Source organism: Tursiops truncatus, chromosome 13 (genome assembly GCF_011762595.2).
Source record: "Tursiops truncatus isolate mTurTru1 chromosome 13, mTurTru1.mat.Y, whole genome shotgun sequence".
Lineage (NCBI taxonomy): Eukaryota > Metazoa > Chordata > Mammalia > Artiodactyla > Delphinidae > Tursiops > Tursiops truncatus.
In genome coordinates, this window is record NC_047046.1 from 27,214,209 (window position 1) to 27,240,458 (window position 26,250).

The following is a 26,250-nucleotide window of genomic DNA, read 5'->3' on the forward strand; positions in this document are numbered from 1 at the left end:
TTGGATAAATAACGTGGTTTATTCACGCAATGGAATACTATACAGCCATGAAAAAGAACCATGTACAAATACATGCAACAAAAATCTCACACACTGTAGACCAAATAAGCCAGTACAAAAGAATACATACTGTTTGATTCTTTTCATATAACATCCAAAAACAGACAAAAGTAACCTATGCTCTTAGAAGTTGAGATAGCGGTTACCCTTGGGAGGCAGCTACTGTAAGGGAGCGGGAGGGGCTTCTGTATTGTTTGATATGGGTGCTGACCATATGCACGTTTTCCGTTTGCGAAAAACACCAACTTATATATATATGTATGTTACTCTTCAATAAAAAGTTAAAACAAAATAATGTGCCTCTGCCTGGATAATCAGCTCAGACTGAAGAGATGATTCCTCTCCGCCATCCTCTTAACTCCTAACTGCCACTCCCAAATGGTGTCAGCCCCTAACAAACTAGATTTGCTCTAGGACTGGCTGCTAAAGGAATAGGCCTACCAAAATGTGAAATCCCAGTTTAAACCTCTGCCTTCCTGCCTATGAATTATTCACTTTTTACCCTCCTCCCTAGTACACTCAAGGGCCCTCCTGCTCTCTCTGCCCCAAATCCTTACTCAGGAGTAAATGCTCCTCTCAGGGAACATTTAAGTAAGTATCAGTTTTGCACCCAAAGGATGGAGCTCCAATAGTTAATGTTTCCAGTTGCAGGTAGCAGATGAGCAAGGAGTCCTTTAGGCCTAACGCCCAGGAGGCATGTAATGTGCAACTGCAGTGCAGGCCCGACCTGGGGGTTATGGGGTGTTCAAATCTTGGCTTTGCCGTGGGCAACTTTGTGTCCTCTCTGTCTCTCGATTTCCTCATCATTAAAACAGGGATAATGGTGCTTACCTCACACAGTTGTTTTAAGGATCACATATAATACATTTAGAAAAGTGACTGACATAAGGGAGGAACTTAGTAAATGTTAGCTGTCAACATGGCTTTACCCAGGGTACACTGTCCCCAAGAACACACGGCCTAGGGTAAGTCTAGGTAGCAGAGGGCTTTGGAGCTCACCCGAGTCTCGCCAGGCAAACCCAGGAGAGTACTCCTGTGTGCCCTATATTTGTTAGGTAGTGCAGTGAGAAGCAGGCACACATGCTCCAGGGCTAAATGGGAACGGAGGAGGAACTGGGAAGGACATGAGGTGGAGAAGAGCTGGCTGTCCCCCAGCCCCACGTATATCTACTAAATAAGTCTATCATTAAATAAATGCATGCATCAGCCACTGTTATCGACTGCCTTCAAAGAAATGCTGTTGTCAGAGGGTGAGAAATGAAGAAACTTCCTATCAGGTGTGTAGCATTTGATGTAACATCGACCAGGGAGGTGGTGATATCATACATCCATGCTTCCTGTTTGACCAAACGGCCATGGGCATTACGGTACAATTGTTACTACAGGGCTGTGGTCCCTGGGTCTGGCCTCTACTTTGAAAACCTGAGGTAGACAACAAAAAGTCACTTCTTATTAATCATGTTCAGTAGCTAGAATATTTACACTGGCAGTACTTCCCCACAGGCAGATTTGCACAAGAAGCCAAATCCTCATTAGGATACGTGAAGACTTATCAAAATAACATAATGCAATAAACTAAGACAGGCTGAATAAATACCCAGAAGAGCTAAAGGGACTGCAGATCTGGACAGCTGACAGCTGACAGCTGACAATGCTTCTGTGGTCTCTCCTCTGCTGATGCACATCACTCCCACCTCCAAGCCCATCTCACTTGTACCCCACCACTCTGCTCTGATGCCCTATAAATACTATTAACGTGAATTCAGGCAGCAATCATACTTCCTCAATTTCCAAGTTTGGGGAGGGGTAGGCTAGGAAACCCTGTACTGATAATCTACCTTTCAGAGTCATCACAAAGATTAGTTAATTTAAGTCACAGTCTCTAATCAATCCTTCTCTCTCTGAAGGCAAATTTCTCTGGGGAGTCACACTGGAGTGGAGGCTTGGTGGCCCAAGTGCACAGTCACCACCCGCAGGTTACGACAACCCCCTTAGAATGCAGTGGGAAACGGCCAGGTTCTCTCTGTGAACACTGGCTACGTGGGGCCCTTGCTTTATTGGATTCCAGGGCCAAAGAGTTCCATTTGTGTGCTCTCAGTTACACCACAACCAGCCAGGTTCCCAGCCCATTCCTCACGATTTCTTTCCACAAATGCTGTAGCTGATTCTCACTTCTACTTTCATCCTCAGAGGACAAACTGAATGGCAGGTCTGAAAATGCCCTTGAGCCACTTCCAAGAGCAGCTTACATCACTGGCTTGACAATGAAAAGCCATCCTACCACTCCTAACAGTTTCCACTAGTCTTGGATAGAAAATCACCAAATATTTAGACTGCAGATGTGTGTGGAATCGTCCCACAAGCTTTTACCCTGGTGATGGCAGTTCTTCTTCAATCACTGCCCAGACACCTAACTGCAGCAGGAGACGTCAGGGAGGAAAAGCAGAGAAGGCAACAAGGCCACCAAAGCTCGAAGGGCAACGGCTGGCGAGCCTCCACACACCCCTCCACACATGCCAGCCCGCTCAGACCGAGAGCCCACTCCAGCTCTCTGTGCACCTTTCTATCCACTAAAGGCCTGGGGACCCCACCTTCCTTTCCTCTTGGTTTTGCCATCACAAATTACTCCATCCTTTGGGGATTCTTCTCTCTCCCAAATTACCCATGGAGTAGGAGAGAGCAGAAGAAGGTTAAAAATATGCCTTATGACTTGCTTAGAATAAACTAAGACCATTACATGAGGACAGTGGTAGGAAATAACAGAGAAGTTTTTCATACTCTACCCAAACTATCACAATACTTTCTGGCACCTCCCCCAGAACTGAAATGAACCTGGGCATGTAACACCAAGAGCTCACCACCCCTACCTCCCCAGCACCAGCACCAGCACCAAACTGCAGCTGGTGAATGGCAGCCACCAGGCAGAACTGCTACTATTTATTTTCCCCAATGACTTATGGTGAACCACCACTAAGGCAAATGACCATTTCTGCAAACTGGTAACAGTCTGGAGATGGACAGATGTGGAAGGAATGGAAGTTAGGTAACCTGTGTTGTCCTGCTAGAAGGTCTGCTACTCTAACACCGTGAACAATCAACACACATAAACAAATTAAGAGACTACAGTTTTTTAACAAGTTCTCTGGATAATTACAGAAAGAAATGTCTTTAAAAACCATGCATGAAATAAGTGATTTTTAAAGGAGCATGTATAAATTACTCTGCTTTGCTCTTTAAATTTTTCACTACATATAAAAAACTGGCAAGTTTTCTAAACAGTGATAAATTAAGAAAAACAATTCACACTGGTGTCAGTTTCCGAAGAGTCACACAAGAAGCCAGGGCTGATAACTCTTAAGGGTTCTGAAATGGCACATGCAAATTGTGAATGGGGACGAGACGCCAGACCCACTGTGCCAAGTACAACGTGGTGACAGAGGAGCAGGTACTGGTTGTTTCTGGGCCAAAGGGGGTAACGGATCTACAGCATGCAGCACCCATAACCCAGACCCATCATCAGGGTGAATTCCTACGAAGTCTCTCAGTCAGCTTCCTTTACCACCACGCTGCCGCCCGCTCCCCACCCCGCCACCCCAACTGCAGTTCCATATATAAAGCTGAAGAAAATGTGCAAACAGGTTCACATGGGAGAGGTTCACCAAACATTGAGAAAAGCACCTACGGCATTTTGGTTCAGTAAAGATATGAATTACATCCTTGATAATTAGAAACAGTCATTGCTATTGTAAGAAACTCTTAAGAGAAAGCTCCCCAAATCCAAAACAATTTTATGCTGGAATTTGAAATGTTCTATCTAGTTCTAAAACTGCATCATATTAGCAAATGAAGTAGTTATTATTTATAATGAAATTTAATAACTGGTTAAAATTCTAGGTAATTAATTTTTATGACCATCTAAAATTTAGTTTTAAACTTATAATTTTAGCAATATATGTTGAACACTTACATTCAATTGTACAGAACGCAATTCATTTAATCTTGAAAAACACTAACAAAACTAAGGAAATAAGTACACACACCTCCGAATCAGTACACTCTCTCACCAATTCTACAACTGCAATAAATTTAATACTGTAAATAAACACTGGACAAAGCAGAGCACTGGCGAAAGAACTCAGAGGTTTTAACAAGTCATTTTATAATTTTTATGAGCTAAGAGAGTGGAGGCAAATGGAATTCTTAGAACATTACTTAAAAATAGATTTTTAAAGACAAAGGTCCCGACTCACTCTTATATACACACACAAAGTTCATCTGTCACAGACAGCAAATGTTGAATTTATACACTGTAGTTTCCAGCAGCATCCTGCACGTTGAGAATAATTAAATTAAACAAGGATGTCAGATCTATGGAAGATGGACCATTCAAATCTGTACAAGAAAGAACACAGCTGTTCTGGTGCTACTGCATATGTGATGTGCTCACTGCTGCTTCTCAAATGCAAAAACCAAGTAAATACCTGAAAAGAAAACAATTAAAGTTAGAGCTTGGTTTCTCACATCCTCAGGGCAACAATCTTGGTCTTGTTCATAATTTGGTGAAAATTCTCAAGCAGCTTTTGAAAAGGAAAAGTTCCATTATTTCTCGGAGTTCTTCAATAATTTTGAGTCATACTTAGGCAGATATGGGATATCTGCTTACTTGAACACAAATATCCACTTACTGTAATAGTGACATCACAGCCCTGGAGAAAACCAATTTAACAGCTCTAAAAATCTCTACTGACCGTTTGAGGAAAAAAAACAAGTATAAAAGCAAAGAAAATGAAAACTGGAAAACCTTACGATTTAATTCTTTTTACCTGGAATAACTGCACTACTATGAGTGCAGGGGTAATCTAAGTTTGCTACTCAGGAGGGGAAAAAAACCCTAATAAAAATGGTAAGGAACACATATAACGTGCATGTTAAAATTCATCCAGTTATCCAGTGGTTGTGTCGTAGGGCCTGGTAAGGAAAGTGAGCCAAAAGCCACATGATAATCGACAGTCCCAGCCCCAAGAGCATTCTCCCTTAAATAAGGTTTCCGGCTTTGATGTGTTCACTCAAAGACATCTAAATGCATCTATGGTTCCCCATTCTGAACCACAATGAAGTTCAAACTTCTTATATCTTCTTTTAAGATACTGATAGATTTTATGATTATGAAAACGACTGAGAAGAAAAATCCTCAAAACATCACAAAAATGTTCAGGGTGTTCACTAGAACATTCACCCAGCAAGTCGAGATAAGAAGCCACGTGATGAGGAGGCCTCGCCCCTTGGGTCAACTGTAGAACAGGGGACGGATGAAGGACAGCAGACCACATAAGGGCCTCCCAATCCTCGAGTCCTCGGCCTCTCCAACCCAGCCTGCACAGGAGCACCACGGCAGTCTCCCCTAACATCATTCTGGTCATGCTATTCTTTACTCATTCTCTAGCTCCTGAGTCTTTTAGGAGAAATAAATATGGCTGGCAGCAGAATAGACAGATGGGGAGAAAATAGGCAGGGTGATCATCAACACTGTGGATTCTTCTTGAGGGGAAGGAAGCAGAGCAGCCTAAAGCACTCACTGGCAAGTCCTGAGGCTCAGGACAGGCTGGCATTGCTGAGCTTGCCGTGCACTCCAAGTGCTCTTTCTGCAGCAAACGCTGCCAAACCCACCCCAAACACATCTATACCCACTGCAGATAACCTGGCAGTCCTGACCTGCCTGGATCTAGGGTCATATAAAACCAGTGCTTAATTTCAGATCAGCAATGAATAACTTTCTCTCCTTTCTTACTCAAAAATTCTGGAAGTCTCACTAATTATATAAAACACCTTCTGTGCCAGCATTTCAACTGGGATTTAAACAAAAGAAACTTAAACCACTTCTAAAAGCAGATCAGCAACAATTCTCTTTTCTTCCACATTTAAAGCATCTTCTAGAGGAGCAGCAGGCTCTGGTAATACGAGCTAAATGATTAGACCAGTAGGAGTCTAAAATATAGCTTCTTAGACTGTGGCACCAGCCCACAAAGCCCTCCAGGTTAGAAAAATGTAATTCATCACAGGGCAGATGGACCCTGACACACTGACCCTGGTTGCCCTTTGGCCATTGTTCCTTTCCTATTGCTTTTCTCCTCTCTAACCCACCTCTTCTTCAACTGTCTGGGAGCATCTAATTCTTCACTTGTATATTACTGCTAAAGTCCATGTTTAATATAAAAATACAGTGCTCATCTGCAGCCAGCACCACCATCACGACCTTTGACATAGGTCGTTCTGTTACACAGCACTTTGGAACTGGTGGGACATCTAAGGTAGTTGGCATATCTCCACTCCAGGGAAACCAAAGAAATGTGTCGGTTTCTGCACATATTTCTACGTTTGCCAGAGATTACGTCTCTAGTATCTTCCAATCCCATTTCTACCGAGGTCACCAATATTCTGAAACTGGATCAAAGTGTGCCTTCTTCCCTTTTCCTCTCTCTCCAAATCAGCAAGTTCTAAGAATTTTCCTTTCCGTGGGTGTCCATGAGGCCATGGCTGCGAGTGTGGAGCACCTGGGCTAGCTCTCTGACCTCAGCCAAGCTATTTGCCTGCTTTCCTATCTGTGAAAAGAAGACAGAATTAATAGTAGTCTACTGACAAAGCTGTGAGGATTAAACGAGGCATAACACAGGAAAAGTTTTGAACAGCGACTGGGCCCAAGCTAAACACTCAGTAATATGAACTATTATTATTTTCCAGATTTCACTAGTTTTTATTAATCTCTCCTTCATCTGTTTTCCCCATTACAGGAACTTCAGCATGTAAAACAGTGTGCCCAAAAGTCACTTATTTATGTCTGTTTCTTCTACTGGATAGTACACTTCTGGAAGGCAGAGAGGTAACATTTATTTTTTTATCCTCCAAAGCCCTTTCATAGATCTTTATGTAAGTTAATATTCAAAATGTTTATCAAATGGGTTATCTCTGATTACCTTTGATTTTTCCTTCAACATAATCAACAAATATTTAACCAAAGAGTGGGAACTACCTTTTAAGTCGTCAGAGCAACCATATAAGGGTATCACATCCTGGCAGGGAGGCTCTGGGACTTCACAGACTGGCCAGGCCTCTGACCTCTCCTCCAAAGACAGGTGCCTCACTTCAGAATGTCTCTACATCATGGCTGTTCCCAACCACACACCCTCTAAAACATCCTGCTCAGTGCTGCTTCACTAAATGTTCTAGTATTTATTATGACCTCACTGTCAACGCCAGAGAGGCCAGAATCAAATAAAATACATGGAACTGCTCCATAAGCCAAAATTTCCAGCAGAAATGTAAGGTAAAGATGTCAAATACAGATGGCTTCACGGTAACAAGTAGACAATGAAAATGTTTAAGAATGCTCGTCAAAGTTTACGTTAAGGAACATCCTGCATATATTTTCTCTTGGCACTAAATAGCCGTGCAAGATGGGGAATCAGACATTTATAGGAATTTTGTGTATAACACAATCACCCCCTCATACAAATTAATATATGTCAGAAAAATTCTAAAGTTTTCAGATTTTAACAATCACTTTGAAGCAATTTTTGAAAATGTCAGTAAATCTACACTGATGATATACTCACTTGTAGCTTCCCATTCTGATTTACTTAAGGTTCCCTAAAATTTAAAAAAAAGAAAATTTCAGATTGAATATGCAAGTACATATATACTTATTTTTCAATAATGGACAGAGGTCTCCAAAACCCTAACTTCATTATAAATACACATACAATTTACTGTTAATATTATTGTGATCTGAATATAAAATAAATCAATGAGATTAACCTTTAATGCCATCTTCTCACCACTTTTGCGCTCCTGCCAATTCTCTAAACCACTGAGTCTCAACCAAAGGGTGAATCTGCATAAAGAGGGTATTCGTGTGTAACTGGAAAAATTATCTAGCTTACATTTTTTAACTTGGAAAATGGAAAAAAAAAAAAAAGAGGCCTATCTTGAAACATCAAATAATACTGCAGGAGGGAATAAGATTTTTGTGTTTTTACAAAGGAAATCACAAAATAAAGTATGTATCATACAAAGGAAATAAATTGTATTTAGTGATGTACTTGCTACTTTGCAAAGGCACTGAGTAACAAGATATACAGTGGTAAGTTTAGTGACTAATATAATTTTGAAGAAGTGATAATTATGTAGCATTCATAATTAAGGAAAATGTGAACTTCCACATAGAAGTCAGAGAAAATGAAGATGTAATTTTTCCCCATCTAAGTTCATAAGCCCCTGAATTTTATCTATGGAACACCACGAGTCAGTAGTGTCCAGGTAAAGATACAATGGTATAGCAAGAAAACTCTCAAGCCAAGCCTATAACTTTTCTCCCATCCTTATTTCCTCCATTCTCAGTTCGTTAAAGTACATTTTATTCTATATTCTACAGTTATAAAAAGTTATCACAACTTAGGGGAAACAGACTACTGTATATCTGATTTGCAACTCAGTGAACTCAAGTATTATAAATCAGTGAAATAATTTCCTAAGTTTCCATTTTTCTATAAAGCATGTTAAAAAATAAAAACTTACCAATGGCAACCTCACTTGACTGTTCTTCATGTACTTTGCTGCATGTTCATAGTCATCCGCCTTCTCAGATGCAAGTTTGGAATTCTCGTTTGCAGGATATGGCTAGGGAAGCAAGTGAAACTCCTAGTTGAGACATTACACTGAAATTTACAATTCAGAATTAAACACACAATCACTGAAATAAAATAATTAAGACAGTAATCTTTAAGTATTACTTCAGGAATACAAACTACACATACTTTTGAAATATGAAAAAAAAAAGGAGTGAAGGGAATCCTCTCTGAACAAAGCAGCTGCCATGGTCAACAATGAGCATGATCAGAGTATCTACAATCACAGAGTCTACACAGGGACTGAATAGCATCCTGAATTGCCACCAAGGACCACTGGCTGCAAACACCTTTACCCACCTGACTCCTGGTCAAAGGCTTTTTCTGTTACGACTCTAAGCTGAAGGAAGTTATCAGAAGGGCTAAACATTCATTTGAACATTATGGTGACTTAGCAGCCATGGAAGTATGAACAGCAACTGGAAATAATACAAACGAAATGCTCAGTCAACAGAACCTTGGGAGTTCCAGAAGAGAAGGAAAATATCCAGCCTCCAATACAGGTTGTCTCCATATTTACATAAAATCTGAAGAAGGGCCTCAAAACAATGCTGTTCTAAAAGGTATGCTGGACAAATGTTTATTCAAATTACTTTGAGCACTATTTTTAATCCATTTTAACATCTCTTTATGCTACAAAGTGCTTTGTAATGCACGTAAATAAAAACAATGAATTACACACTCATGTAGCAACCATCTGCTCTGTAAAGGTTATATACTCTTTTAATTCCTTTCTTTGCCCTGTTACAACAAACTAGCTAGCAAGGAACCACTTTAGATGTACATCTTCCTGAAGAATTTTTAAGAAACTGATCCAGGAATGTTTACTTTGCTATCTTCTTTTTCCCCTTTATAAGTATCCTACAGTAAGATCAGACATTAGAAATTTAGCTATGTGTTTGTTGTTTAAAAAGTATTTAGTTTTTTGGACTTCCATAGTGGGGAGAGGCCAGGGTGCTGCTGAACATCCTACAGGGCACAGAGCAGCCCCAAATGCCAACAGTCCTGAGGTTGAGAACTCTTATGTTAAAGCTCTGTCCTAGGGCTTCCCTGGTGGCGCAGTGGTTGAGAGTCCGCCTGCTGATGCAGGGGACACGGGTTCGTGCCCTGGTCCGGGAAGATCCCACATGCCCGTGAGCCATGGCCGCTGAGCCTGCGCGTCCGCGGGAGAGGCCATAACAGTGAGAGGCCCGCGTACCGCCAAAAAAAAAAAAGCTCTGTCCTAGGTGCTGAAGAGTCTAGAGTTGGCACCAATAAGCTGTGTAACTTATATAAATACTGAGTGTGTACATGGCCTTGAAAGAAATCTCAGAGACAGCCAAACAAGTTTATTACCACCTGGAATTTTTACACCTTTTCTAAATACTCACCTCCAGGGCCTGCATTCGTTTTAACAGCATTTTATTTTCATTGTTCTTAATCTTTTCCTCATAGAATTCCAGAAATGTTTTTTTGTAGACTAGTTTCATATTGTACTTCTTCGCCATTCTGTCCAAAAAAGATGATTTAATGAAAAGGCTTCCAAAATATTTGTAATTCCACACGCAACAGTAACACCTTCTGGGCTTAACTAAAAACCTTTACAAATTCACAAGAGGACCATGGAAAATGAGTGAAGGGCAACACACCACTGACCTGAAGGAAATGTGCAGTTAAATCTCACTGGGTCACAGGGAACTCCAGTAACATAACAGGCCAGGAAATGAAATGAAAGGCTGTGAGATGGGGACCACAGGCTGTAAGGAACACTTTTCTACCAACTCCATTTCATTTGACTTGATCCCTCACAGTGGCATTGAAAATAGTGGCCAACTTCCTTCTTAAAATAGTCTCTTCATCTACTGGATTCCCTGGCAAGACACACTACTAATTTTTATCCTACATCTTGAACTGCTTCTTCACAGTTTGTTTTACAGGTTTCTTTTCCCAACTTCCAAATGTCATGGTTCTGAAAAGTGTGGCCCAGAACCTTGCTCACTGTCACTCCCTGATGTATACAGCTTGCCAACAGCTACGGTAGCTCAGTCCTGGCCTCTGTCACTGCACTGCTCCCTAGAAATCTCCACCAGGACTGTCACAGGGGTGCTCTAACTCTCCACCTCCAGGGCTGAATCCCACTAGCCTGTTCTTCTGCCAGTCTTTGCTATTTCAGTAAATCTATCTAATGATCCACGCCTTCCCCTCTCTATGCCCAGTGTTCAGCACACCACTATGTCCTCTCCGTTTACCTATACAACACACTTCAAACAGGCCCACTTCTGACCCCGTCACTCGCCACCATCCTGCTCCAACACCATCACCACACAGCTGTACCACTTCGCTCGTTTCGCTGCTATTCTTACCCTCCCTCAACCAATTTTCCAACTGCAGCCAGATTATGCTTTTAGCAGTGCACAGGTCACGTCCCTCCTTCACACCCTTCACTGGCTCTCCAGCACACTTAGGGCACAATTCAAAAGCCTTTAACATGGCCTCTAAGGCACTCATTTATACAGGAGTGCTGCCTCATCTTGAGCCAGCTGGGCCCTGATTCCTTAAGGCCCAGTCACAATGGCTTTCCTTCAGCTCCTTGAACTAGCCAAGCTCTGTCCATCCCACTTCGGGGTCCCTTACGCCTGGAACACTCTCCCTTCCAGTCTCCAACTGGCCAACTAGACAGCCTTTAGATGTTGACTTAAACATCACTTTTTCCAAGGTGGCTTCCTTAAATCCTCAATGACATTAGGTCTCCCGTTATGCTTTGCGTGTGTTATTTTTTCCGAGTGCATTTGCTGAAGTTGATTACTATGTAGCTGTAGACAACAAAAGGGAACCTGAGGATGATTTCAGGTAGCACAAAAGGAGAGGAAGAAAGGGAAAAAGTCTGAAAGGGGACTTGTGAGGTGACAGATGAGGGGACAGAGTGAAGGAAACATTTGCGGGCCACTTGGATTTGCATTTAAGAGGCATACGTAAGGCAGGAGTCCCTGTAATTAGCATTAGCGCTCCTTGGAAAGACAACATGAGTAAATATAAAAGCCTCTTCTATTCCAGGTAGTTCATTTTCTATCATAAATATCCAAAATGAGACTTTACAAATGAAACCAAGCTTTAACCCTAAGAAATACCATAATTACAAAGAACTGAGACTCAATTTGACCAATCTGAATAGGTTTGCCATGTAAAAGCTAATTAACGAAATGGCAGAAGGGTATCTCAAAATCCCTATGCATTTTCTGATTGTCTCCCTGAATGAATACCTGTCTTAAATAATTAAAAAAAATTTAAAATATTAAAGTGATACTTTATGACTTTATATGTTTATAATCATTAGGCAATATAAGCAAAAAAAATTGTTAGTGTATGCCTAGCATTTTTTAAAAAAAACTTTCATTTTATTCTTTATATTTTGGTGAATACTTAAATCACCAACTTTGTCAACCCCAAACACCAAGCTAACATACCAAACATATAAAACATACTAAAAATGTTTAATATTTTTCTTTCATAAAGTTGAAGAGCATAACATTTCCCCAAAGTTTGCTAATTATAAGGAAAATGTGATATAAATTTTTTAATTTTATAGTTCATATTTATATTGTGCATAGTATTTTCCATGTTTAGTCACATGCTACTTCATTTTCTCATATTATTGTATATCATTTTTATATATTGTAGAACTCCTGAAAATCCTACACCCATAATTTTACAAGCTGCCTGAGACACAATTCAAATAATCAGCAGCCAAATATAAGTAAAAAAGTAAAGCTCTTCCTCTTCCTCAGTTAATAAAGGCTTTGTTTTAAAAAGAAGGAAATGTTTGGTCAGCTGTGACATGGCCTGCATTTAACTGGACTCTTCCACGTTCCCTATCAGGGAGACCCCCAAGACCAAGAAAAGGCCTTGGGGCCTTACCTGAAACCTCAGCTTTCCCTGTGCCTGTGGTTTGCCAGGACTCCTAGGAATTCAGGTGCATGAGTGAATACATTCCTGAATCAGGAATTCCTGATTACTCATTCCTGAATAATCAATTTATTATTGCCATTGCCCGTGAGACAGAGGCCATTTCATAAACTATAGAGAAATATAAAACAACTTTTAATACCTATCCCTGTCAAAAGGAGGATCTCTACTTTGGGAAGACTCATTTTATGTTACCAAAGTACCAGCAGTTACCTAAAAACAAGTCTTTTGCTATTTATAGTGTCAGTTATTTTCTTCCACAACTCGCAGGCAACAGGCTCCCTTTCTTGCCTACAGGATGAAATAATTCCAGGAATAAAAGAAACTAAATGAGTAAGGCTGCAAGAGACCTATGCCACCAACCCTGGATTTGAAGTTATTATTATTATTTTTTTTAAATAAGGCTATACTTCTTCTTAGGATTCCACTTAAAATAAGAAACAAACATAAATACTGATTTTTTTTTCCTTTTCTTTCTCTCTTACGTAAAAAGAGAATAGTTAACAGATTAATGACATTCTTACTCATTTAGCAATGGAAAATAGACCAAGAATTCAGGGACATCCACAACACCTTCCAAGTTGAAGTCATATTTGCAGCCAAATAAAGGATAAGCTCCTTTCTTCTGAAATTTCACAGTATATATTTCATTTCCAAATGATTCTGTTTCTGAAGCTTCAAGGCGTCTTCTATAAAAGTTATCCCCAAACCAAAACAAAAAGATTAAATTTGTTATTAGGTCAAATTTATTTTGATCAGATTAAATATGGGAGGGGGACACACACATGATGCAATTTTATAAAGATTAGCTTTTAATTGGATTTGAGCTACTTTTAAGAAGCGATACACTAAAAGATCATTAACAATCTCACTAATAAAATTATGCTGGAAGTAGGTTTCACTATCATGACAGCTGGTTAAGTCCCAATGCCTCACATCTGATCTGGAGTTTGTCTAGCAATACCACCTCTGGCTTTTTGGCTGGAGGTAACATCAATCTCCAACTTACACAGAAAGATGTTTTAAAGGTTCATCTGCAAATCTAACTTTTTAACTTAAAATTTGAGTATCTACTCAAATACATTATCAAAGTGCTCAGCCCTTATAAGATCAACACGGCATGTTCTGTAAACTTTATTCCTAATAAACACTTGCTACTCTAAAATAAGCTTAATTTTGAGTATTTTATAAACCACAACATATAAAAGTACTTACATCAATTCAAAGCTATTGGGAGTGGTACCAATAAAATAGCCTCCAGGGCTCAGTCTCTCACATGCATTTCTGAGCATGACGTCAGCCTGCTCATAGGACTCGAATGAGTAATGGCAGACAAACTGACAACTGCAGATGTCAAAGCACATTTCTGGGTCACGAAACTTATCAATCAAAAGTTCCTGAAACAAATTAAAATGGGTCAAGACTTTGAAGTTGGCTGCGACATAAAAATTTAGTGAATTAATTTCTAGAATTAGGATCCTTAAAAGTAGACATGACCTCCCACCAACCTACTCCTTCTCATTACATATCATAAAGATCATAATAAAAACGTTCTTTCTTTCTGATTCAATAGAATTTGATTCCCATTTTCACAGTAATTTTAAAAACTAGAGATTCTGAAATAATGCTAAAAAATATATCAAACATGACATTTAAAGGAGTTGAACCTTTAACTGGCTTTACTTGAAAACTGAAGTAAAATGATGTTGAACAGTAACTTGGGTTTAAAAAAAAACACAAAGCTGGTCTTTGGGACATTTTTTACTTTTTAGGCTGCGCCATGCAGCTTGCGGGATCTTTAGTTCCCCAACCAGGGACTGAATCCAGGCTACGGCAGTGAAAGTACTGAGTCCTAACCACTGGACCACCAGGGAACTCCCTGGGACACCTTTTTAAAACGCAGAAGTGTTTTTAAAGGTTTCCAACTTTCTAGCACTTTTCCTTCCACTTTCACAACTGCAAACAAAATGTGTAGGGTTACAGGTATCTATAATAGTTCAATGAGCTAAGGAGTCAGAAAAGAAATGTTCAAGGGGGGGACTTCCAGCATTTCGAGTGCCTCTATAGTCTTGAACTTCAGCTGTTAAAGAGATTTGGAAACAGGTGTCACCAGACTGTGATATGTTGGGAAACCACCCAAACAAATTACAAGGTAAACAAAATGAAGTGCAGATCTATTTCAAAATACTAGAAAATAAATCGTGTCCAAACAGAGAAGCAACAAATGATTTCCAAAGTAAAAGTATTAAAAGCTAAAAATTCCCAGAAGTATTCACTGGGTCATTTAAGGAAATTTATCATTAATGGAATTTCTAGTTGAAACTCAAAATCCATGTCCTAAAGATTTTTAATGTTTCAAAGCAAATTTTTAAAAAATGAGCTGATTTTTAAAGCAAACCATTTACTCATACTAAAATATAAAAACAAATAAAAAAAAACATACCTTTGAACAATCAGCAGTTATAAATTCTGCACTGAAAATATATTCATTATCACGACAACGATTTTTCATGTCCTCGTACCGTTGCTGACACTGTTTGACAGAAACATCAGCAATATCTGGAAGGGGGACGGGTATTAGTAATGTCAACAAAGGCCCACAGAGTTAAAACGGAAATGCAAAAATGGCACAAATCTAGACTTCATCTCAACTTTTAAACTTTGGCAGCGAATCTAGCCTTAGAAAAGCAAAAATGTTCTATTTCCTTCAAAACAAAAGAGAAGAAAGTCTTTTGTTCCAACGGAAATGCCCTCTTATTTTTCAAAAGGAATTAACCACTTTCTCAATAGGTAGTGACAACAGAAAAGTTCTACCATGATTTTTAAATGCTTATTCAAAGTTAAAAGCAGAAAGTTTAAATTCCAATTTGGATTATAAAACCTAACACTATACGCCCAGCTCTTTATAGTTTCTTAATAAAATGTTATTTGCCTTTTCCCAGTGTTGAGATTTGCACTGCAGGTACAAAAGCAACGGTGGGTACTTTGTCATGAATACAAGATAGGGGCACCAAAGGTACTGGTAATACTTGATATATTCTTCACTGCTATAAGCCAGCACAGAAAGAAAAAAGGGGGAAAAAATCCAATTTCATTTAAGAATGTCCTTGATAAGCAGTAAAAATTAATTTTATGAAATCTTCAAAACATTTCTGCTACATAACAAAGTCTGCCTGAACAGGACTGGTGTGACTGCACTGTAAGCTGTACTGCCCACTTTTTTCACACAAAATTGTTTCACTTAAAGAACCACTGACAGACAAACTGGTTATTCAGACTTTGGAATTTGGCAGACCTTTTCTTCATAGTGAAAAAAATGAGCCTGTCATTTCATGAAAACTACGGACTGTATTTGTTACCAATGATAAATTTGAGCTTTCAAGTGAAAGTTCCAACTCTGACAAACTTTTATCTACCACCACCGGCTGGGCATCTTCCCAATACTTAAGACTTTTCTGACCGATGGTGATATTAAACAAATGTGATTTCCTGATGTCAACATTTAGAAGATTTGCATAACTTTAGTGAACATTATTTTCCAAATATTACAAAATCTTGCAGGGCGAAGTGCAAGATAGACCAATGGATTTAAATATAACGGAACACAAAAAGTTCACCAATATGGTTTCAGATTCCACGCTGTAACTAACCTTTAAAGGAACTACCACTTGCCGAATTTTGATGTAGTATCAAAGATGAATATCCTCAATTATCTGAAAAGGCTATTAAAATACTCCATTTCACAACTACTCATCAAATAAAATAACACATCAAAACATATTGATGCAGAAACAGGTGTGAGAATCCAGTTGTCTTCTATTATTCCAGACTCTAAAGGAATTTGCAAAAGTACTTTTAAAATGCCAGTCTTCTCACTACATTTTATCTGTAATAAATATTTTTTAAATTCTTGGTTTTAATTTCTATAATCAGCAGATATAACCACATATGCAAAAGCTTTCTGGGGTCCTCAATCATTTTTAAGAATGTACTGTGGTCATAAAACCAAAAACTCTGACAAGTGCCGATTTAGGCAATACTACTCCACAGGTGGTGCTGGGCACTTCCCACAGCAAGGAACATGACATCATCTTGTCCCTCTTCAGGGTTAAGACTGACCAGCAGATTCAGGCACTTGATTCATCCAGTTAAGTTCCTATCAACTTTTCACCTAATAGCTTAGATCTATTATTTTACCAAGAGTGGAAAAATTTATTCATCATGATTTTTCAGTAAAGAGGTATTTTTCTTTTCAACCATTTGGTTACGTTGAAATATGGTTTATACAGGGTTAGAGAAGATAAATACTCGCCACTTCCTCCCTTAGTTTATGAATTTCAGAATGAGTAAGTTTCCTTGCTCCCTCCAAGTGTGAACGAGATTTTTCCCCTTTATTTCATGTTTCAATCCACTGTAATCACTGTCTTTTTAAAATAATTAATTAATTAATTAGTTAATTAATCTTGGCTGCGTTGGATCTTTGTTGCTGTGCGCGGGCTTTCTCTAGTTGCGGCGAGTGGGGGCTACTCTTTGTTGCAGTACACAGGATTGTCATTGAGGTGGCTTCTCTTGTTGTGGAGCACGGGCTCTAGGCACACCGGCTTAGTAGTTGTGGCGCACGGGCTTAGTTTTAGTTGGTCCGCAGCATGTGGGATCTTCCCAGACCAGGGCTCGAACCCGTGTCCCCTGCATTGGCAGGCGGATTCTTAACCACTGTGCCACCAGGGAAGTCCCTTGTAATCACTCTCTTTTTTAATGAAGAAAATATCCTATCTTTGACCAGTGAAAGCCTTTCCAAGTTTATGCTTCAAACATGGAGTCCAACATGACTCCAATCATCCTTGTTTTTAACACCATCAGTAAAGTCTCATTACTCATTTTAGAAAACACCCATCTCATGCCTAGCCCCCAGACATCTTGTGGTAAGGTATTTTGGTATTATGTCCATAATGAGGTCTTTCTTATTTACATTTACCTGACAGACCACAAATTATTCTTTCCCATGCCATTATCTGTCTTACCAGTACAAACGAGCTTGTCAATTCTTCCCTTTTTCCACTTGAGCAAATCTCCACCTTTACCACATCCCAGGTCCAAAACAGTGATATCACGTTTTTTTTTTCAGTCGCACCTTTTCTAAAAATTCTCCTAAAAGAGAAAATTAAGTCATAACAAATGATCTCTTCTCCATTTTTACTAAAGCATAAACTGTTACTCCTAATAACCTACTAACTTCTGCCTGACACGTACAGTAAGTCCCCTACATTCAAACTAGAGAACTTTCAAAGATGTGAATGTGTGTTCGTTATGTCCAATCACGTAAGTTAGTTCATGTGTCTGGCGTACATTGTCACATGCATGCTCTACAAGTGATTGTGCTTTTGTGTATTTTACGGTAAAGTACTGTACAGAGTACAGTAGTACAGTATTATTTCAAGCCCCGAAGGTCCAGAAGCTATTGTAAAAGCAGTGGTGATGTAGCTGGTACTGCTAAGAAGCGCGGGTTGTTGTAATGTACTACTGTACTTTTCAAGGAACTGTACTGTAAGTTTAAAAATATTTTATGTTTGTTTTTTATGTATTATATGTGTGAGAAGTTATGATAACCTATTACAGTATAGTGCTATAAAGCAATTGTGTTAGTTGGGTACCCAGGCTAACTCTGTCAGCCTTACAAACAAATTGGACTTATGTACATGCTCTCAGAACAAAACTCGTTCTTGTGTAGGGGACTTAGTGTAATATAAACACATTCATTTATGTAATTAATTCATAACTTCTAGAAAATATTTCAAAATTTGACTAAGAGTTAATTAACTTGATCCTTCAGCATTAAAGATGAAAGAGTATGTGTCTGGTATTTTAGAAGCTAAGACAGGTTTTTGAAGGTTATTTTCAGAATTTGATTCAACATTAAATAGCAAACATTTTATTTTTTCTCTCTCATTTTATTAAAAAGAAGTTTAATAGTACAAAGAAGCCACGTGACCTTGGTGGGTCAATAGCAAACATTTTAAATTCTAATTAATACAAGAATACCCAACACTTGCTCATGATAAGAAAAAAATTATTCATAATTTTTTGTAGTTCTCTTTCCAAAGCTAAGTGTTTAGCTTACTATACATGTAACAATTATGGGATCACAAGAGACCTTGGTTTTGATAAAAGATGTCAAGCTTACCTCTAAACTAGTCAAAAAACTATACATACCTCTTAATTTTACTATCATCAGAATTCTTAAAAACTCTGAAATAAAAATGGAGTCTTTTATCCCAATCTACCAAAAATCACATTAAGATCCAATGAATAACATTAGCATGTCCCTTACATCAATAGCCAAATGGTTCAAACATAAGTTAAAGGCATATTAATATTCTTAGACAATGAAATATTCAGCAATTCTAAAATTGGATAAAATACTGAATCCTAGATCTACTCTTCCTGTCTATCATTCTGAGTTTAATGTTTTCTATTTCTTATGTGTACTATTTTGACTGCTAGAATATTCTGTATAAGTACTTCTGCCTTTCTCTGTCACAGAAGTACAAGTGTTCCATATTCAACTTTCTGCTATGAATCTTAAAAAAAAAAACAGCATAAAATATAATACGGAAAGAGTGAAAATAAGAATTATAAAATCTCTTTATTTCCACATAAGATTAATGAGAGGGGAAATCTTCATGAAACATTATTCAAAGATATCTTTATCACATTCAAGCATCATACTCAACTATCACTAGCTATAAGTAGCAACAAGGAAGCGAAAATGAATGACAAAGAATGGGTGTTGAGAAGAAAAAGAAAAAAGGCAGCAAGGGAATTTGGCACAGACCACACTGATTACAGCAGGACCAGAAAGACAGGTGCAGATAGCAAAGCACCCATTGAGAGAGTTGCTGGAACAGCTGAAGAAGAAATAATACCATAAATATGCTGAGAGATAAATTTTTGCCAAGTCTGACATACGTGTTTTTAAAAACTACCCATATCCCTGTTTATAAAAATAATACAACTAACAATGTGAAAAATAGTGAACTTAAAAATATTTACTCAATGAATAAATACATAAATAAACAACACATTAGGAAAAATACTCAATGATAACTTATCTGCATTACTGAGGATGATGAGGAAAGGAAGAGAAAAACTGAAAAGAAATTAGGAACAGCAACCAAAGATTACGAGTATAGAGCAAAAATGCCATAATAAGTAACCTAAAAAAAAAATAAATAAATAAAAAGAAGTTCGTTTATTCATTTACCTTGGCTGACAAGTAGCAGAGTCAAATAAGTCTTATTTTTATAATAAAACAAAGAAAAATATTAAAATGTGTTCGAAATAATGAGTCTAGTTCCCACTCCTGACACTTCTCAGAACGGATAATTTATCTTTTAAAATTACTAAATTATTGTTAAAACTAGTAGAAAGTAGCCATAATTAGCACTTTATTCTTTTCAGTGTAAATATGAAAGCATTCTCACTTTTTCTGAGGTTGGCTTTTTAGAAAACAAAAACAGAAACCAAAATTTAAAAAAAACCTTTCTGTGAAGAACTCCAAAATCTACTGGCTTTTAAAAATTCTCTAATCTCAGGTAAGTGACTATTTAATATACTTGTACACAAAGCAATAAATATATTCTGAATCATATTTCCTCCACTGACTTCCATTTTAATATCAAAGGTGAGTTTCCATACATAAAATGCTGTCTAAAAAGCTGAATGTCTTCATCAATCCTCAAAGTAAACTTTATTTCTCCCCAGAAGAAAAAACAAGTTCAATGGACAATCAATACACATGATGACCTTTACCAACTCATTAAAGGCCTAGAGATAAAAGATCATGGCACTGTCCATTTTCTTGACCTAATGGAACCCAAATGTTTAATTCAACAATATATCATTGCTCCAAAACTATTAGAGTAAAATAGATTATTTAATAGCACTAGGTTAGCTTGATTCTAAATGTAAAAGCACGCTGCCTTCTGAAAGCCTGATTAACTCATCAACTTAATATTAATTAAACACTCATTGCTATCTTATGTAGTCAATCATAAGTAAATATGAAAAAAATTTACCTAAAAGGCTTAGTTTCAGTTTTGGCTCCAGTCTTATAAAGCCAAGCTTTGATGATTAAATGAATAGTAACTAAAGACCTAGTAGCTTTGTGTATGATTAACCATTTGGGGAGTAAAAATGAGACATAAGCTGAAATTAAAAATTCAAAACTATAAATCAAAAAACAAACATACCAATGAGGACACTTTTCATCCAATTATTAAAGTTTCTTAGGTAAAATATTCTACTTTGGCTACGTTTCTCCAAACCAACTTCCTGGAGTTCATTGTAGTGAGCGGCCACTGCTGAGCTGTGTCCTTCTTCCAAGTTCTGAAAATAAAAGAATTGAATAAAATTAAGAAGCTGAACATGAAAAAAATTAGTCTAAAAGAGCATCTGACCTATATACGGATAAAATACTACTGAAATTGGTAAACTTCATTCAGCAATGGCATAACCACAGAAATCCTAATTGTAATCACATGGAAGATTTTCCCCTGTTCCCTATTTTTAAAAACATTAAAAAATTTTCATCTTGATTTTCATCTATAGAATTTTGGTGTTAATGTATTAATAAAACCAGTACTTTTCCAGAGTTCTGATTTATTCAATTCAGTAAATGTCAGTCAGTGGATGAAGCTCCTACAAGAATATAAAATAGAAATAATACATTTATTATATTACTATAAAATTGTTGTGGGCATTAAGTGAGATAATATACACAAAGAGATGGGAACTCAACAGGCTATGTTCAGTGTCAGTGATTTCTATTATTTGCTATTAACCTAATTCAAGTTTCAATTTGTGCTCTCTATCTAAGACCCTAAGCATTCTGCAAAAATGCCAGGAAGGTAAAGGGCTTCAGATCCCCCCACTCCCCTGCTCAACCAAAGTGTTTCATCTGACATGTAAAATAGGTAAAAGGTTTACGATTTTCACTTGAAAAAAGGGTTCCACTGCTAGTAAAAGTTTAAAAACTACATTTATGATACAAGCTCCTCTCTGTTACAAAGATTTGCATTCCACCAATGACAAACATGTGGCTTATCTGCTACTTTCTTCCTGAGGAGTGATGGCAGAATTTTACTCATTCATTGAGTAATGCAGATTCCAACTCAGATCCCGCCACAATATAGTATTTCCAGATGAAAATCACTTGCTATCCCTTGCTTTATAATATTCTTGCTAAATACCAGGCTTAGCTAAAATTGTATGTAACTACCCTAATAAGAAGTGGAAACACCATAGTTTAAGGAATTACATTAAGAAAAGAATGTAAAGCTGGGTATCATCTTGATATTTATCATTGTAAGTGATAATCTCAAATACTTCAGACACAAAAGAGATGAACACCTAATTACGAAGGAAAAAAAAGAGGATGAACACCTAATTAAAAGAAAAAAAAAGAGATGAACACCTAATTAAAAAGGGAAAAAAATGAACACCTAGTTAAAAGGGAAACAAAATTTAAAAATTAATTAGGAACACCTAATTAAATCATCTGGACCTTACACTGTTGTGTTTTTGAAAGTACTAAGAAAAAGCAAACTATAAAAACTACCTTTCAAGTTTCTAGTTAAATAAGATTTCCGAAATAAGATAAAAATTATCTCATTAGTAGAAGTTGTACCTACATAGAAAATAACTAAATTACAAGAGTTAAAACCCTACTCTATCTTAAGATGATATCTATTAAAAATAGAACATTCCTACAGATGGTCAAAAAGCACATGAAAAGATGCTCAACATCACTAATTATTAGAGAAATGCAAATCAAAATTACAGTGAGGTATCACCTTACACGGGTTGGAATGGCCATCATCAAGAAGTCTACAAACAATAAATGCTGGAGAAGGTGTGGAGAAAAGGGAATCCTCATACACTGTTGGTGGGAATGTAAACTGGTACAAACTGTACAACCACTATGGAGGTTCCTTAAAAAACTAAAGATAGAACTACCATATGATCCAGCAATCCCACTGCTGGGCATATATCCAAAGAAAACCAGAATTCGAAAAGATACATGCACCCTAATGTTCACTGCAGCACTATTTACAATAGCCAAGACATGGAAGCAACCTAAATGTCCATGACAGAGGAATGGATAAAGAAGATGTGGTACACATATACGGTGGAAAATTACTCAGCCATAAAAAAAATGAAATAACGCCACTTGCAGCAACATAGATGGACCTAGAGATTATCATACTAAGTGAAGTCAGTCAGAGAAAGACAAATATCATGATATCACTTATATGTGGAATCTAAAAAATGATACAAATGAACTTATTTACAACACAGAAATAGACTCACAGACTTGGAAAACAAACTTATGGTTACTGAAGGGGTAAGGTGGGAGGGAGGGATAAATTAGGAGTTTGGGATTAACATATACACACTACTATATATAAAATAGACAATCAACAAGGACCTACTGTACAGCACAGGGAACTCTACTCAATATTCTGTAATAACCTATATGGGAAAAGAATCTGAAAAAGAATGGATATATGTATATGTATAACTGAATCATTTTGCTGTATACCTGAAACTAACACAACATTGTAAATCAACTATACTCCAATATAAAATAAAAATTAAATTAAAAAAAGAACATTCTTAAGTTATTAAAATTATGTAAAAAAAAAAAGGTATTATTTCACAACTGCTCCAGATTTCAATCTGACATATTCCATTATGAATAAAAGAAAATACACTCAAAATACCTTTTGCTTTTCAGGAACATCTTCAAGTTCTATTTTTCTCCTTTTCTGAGTGCCATCTCCAGTAGGTTCATCTTCTGGAAAACCATCAGTTTCCATTCTTCTTTTCCTTGAAATGCCTTCATCACCACCAGAACCTTTTTCCTCTGGGGCAATTTCAGCATCAAGTTTTCTTTTCTTGGATGGAGTGTCTTCCCCACAACTAGAACTTTCCTTTACAAGATCATCTTCAAACTCCATTTTTCTCTTTTTTGGAGTGTCTACTTGCCCACAAGTAGGAGCCTTTTCAGAAAGCCCAGTCCCAGGAGAGGTTGTGTTTTCATTAACAATGCATGAAGACTCTGTTTCTGAATCTATTGATGTTTTTGCCTCTTCACGAGAGATCTTTTCACATTCCTCTGCTTTTGCAGAATTTTCCATTTTTGATTACTTAAATAGATGGTAAAACTTCATGAACTAACACTGGAATGGCAAAAATTTCATATTACTTGTAAACGTAATGCTAAGACTTTAAAAACAATTTAAACCAGAAACTAGTCATTTAATTTCAGCGATCAACTAAGAGTTTAAAAAACCTCATTAAAGAATATTGAAAACAATATTGATATATATTGCATATGAATTTCTGAAAATGCTAATGTGGAAGTACTAATTATAATCCCAGAACACTTCTACAATCTTGTCCATAAAAGTCACCATTGGCATTAAAACTGACGAAGTCGTGGTAAATGAAGTCAGTTCCATTTCTATCCTGATCCTTACCCTACAGCCTTGGTTCCCCAAATGTGCGATGGACACTATAACAAACCGATATGGACACAGGAGAATATTTCAAAATTTAAGGCAAAGGTAGTGACATCTGACATCTGGAAAATATCACAGATACAGCTTCAAATAGAGCATAGTTTTAACTGAGTAGATTGCACTACATTTCTTTAAATGACACCAGAACCTTGTGAAGCTGAGACTGGTGGTACCACAGAAAATCAGTGTAAAACAGGAAACGAAGTTGATGTCAAATCCGATCTCAAGGCTTGAGAAGATATCCAGTACTCAACAGATGTACATATTCCACTAGTATGCATTCGTGGTTAGCTAAGAATTAAACACAATTTTTTTCAATCCATGCATTATTTTTAAATACAAAGTTGTTAGGACACGCTTATTAAATTGTTTGGACTAAACTATTTAGTAAGGGAAACTGCTAGGTATTTCTTTTGGCCTAGGGACACTGAAAGCCAAGAACAGGAGAAGTCTGGGAACCTACAGTTGACTTCTAAAATCCTTACTTTGTAATGGGTGTCAGAATTAGGTAGAAAGTGAAGAAAGTAGAAATGGGTGGACAAGAAGTTTCAAGACCCAGCCTGCAACCTAATGACCATTAGTCTCTTTCAAATGTTCTTAAGCCTATGTGTGAAATGGGAGGGGGAGAAAAATAAGTGAGCTATTTATTGGACAGGAATTTATTAAGTCATTCAACAAGTTGAGTGAACGCCTACTACAGAGAAGCTCAATAAGACACTATGTGAATTAGTCTTCAAGAAGTTTACAGCTGATATACTATTAAAATGTTAGGCTGTATTAGTCAAACCAAATGTAAAAGAAAAAGCAAAAGTCCAAAAATCAGTGAGATTCAGCAAATTCAGAACCTGAAAATTATGAAGCGGGGGGTGTTCCCTGTAAAGAAACAGAAAAAGAAATAAAGTCGCTTAATGGAATGGGTAAAAACAAGTCACTCTAAACCGGTAAGGGTTTCAAGGGATATTAACTTTCACTACCCAAGGTTTGAGGTAACAAAATACCAAGACGTGCCAAAACAGGAAGAAATGAATCAGAGAGAAAAAAATTACCCAGAAAAGTAATTTTATGAATACTGCTTAAAATGATTATCTAGTAAAACTATCCACCAAACTATCAAGTCCCTATCCTCTCCTCCCTACCATTTATTTCTTAATAAGGAAATAGAAACTGGTTTTAATTTCAAATGAACCAATGTAACTTATCCTTAGCTATAAATAATTTTAAATGTAAATGTAATATCTAAATTCACTGTTGGGAATAAAAGTTAATTTTATTTATATTTATCTGTGATATTTCCACAGATGAGATGGTCTAAAGACAATTCGGTCAGAATAAACGACACGGATTTCCAAACGAACCCAGAGATGGATAAGACTGAGGCCGAACGTCTAAGGTGAACAAAGAGTAAGGTCCAGACCCAAGAGGGCTGTCCTTCGGAACCCTCGAGGAAGAACTCAGGTACAGAGTCGACAGATAACACAGATGCGCATGAACGACCACACCTGCATCTCGGTGACCTGCGCGGCAGTCACACCCGAGGTTTCACGGGAACCGCCGGCCCGGGGACTCGAGCTCAAGCAGGTGAGCTCCACGCCCAACCCGCCGGCGGGCCGGGTCTCTTCGAGCCCAAGGACTCACTGAGCTGCCCCGGCGCCGCCCGGCTCAGGTTCCAGTCCACTACGCAGGCCAGGCGGCCGGCCGCTCCGGCTCCGGCAGCCCGGCGGGCCTGAAGCCGCTCTAGGGCCTCCCGAACCCGGGCCGGCTCTGCGCGGAGGGGCGTCAGCGCCCACGGACCCGGCACTGCCAGCGGTCTGAGGGCCTCTTCCACCGGGTCGGGCGCGGCTACACACAAAGAGTACGAAACCCAGCGTTGCAACCACACACTCACCGTCCAGCCATCCGCGACTCTGTTTGCGGAAGCGGCTCCGCGCCACGCGCACGCTGTGACGCCACTTCCGGAGAGCGCGGGTCATGCGTCCCGGAACCCC

The 26,250-nt window shown here is 38.0% G+C and overlaps 1 protein-coding gene across 1 annotated transcript; it reads right to left on the reverse strand.

Annotated features, from left to right (window-relative positions):
• Positions 1–26,063, reverse strand: RNMT (RNA guanine-7 methyltransferase). Its single transcript, XM_073790449.1, is given in 12 exon segments — positions 1–4,541; positions 7,671–7,704; positions 8,632–8,733; positions 10,112–10,229; positions 13,208–13,372; positions 13,899–14,080; positions 15,127–15,242; positions 17,705–17,804; positions 17,806–17,831; positions 20,933–21,068; positions 23,465–23,923; positions 25,765–26,063. Coding segments are annotated over 11 exon segments (1,434 nt in total). The 5' UTR covers positions 23,882–23,923; positions 25,765–26,063; the 3' UTR covers positions 1–4,503.
• Between the last annotated feature and the right edge of the window lie 187 nt (positions 26,064–26,250).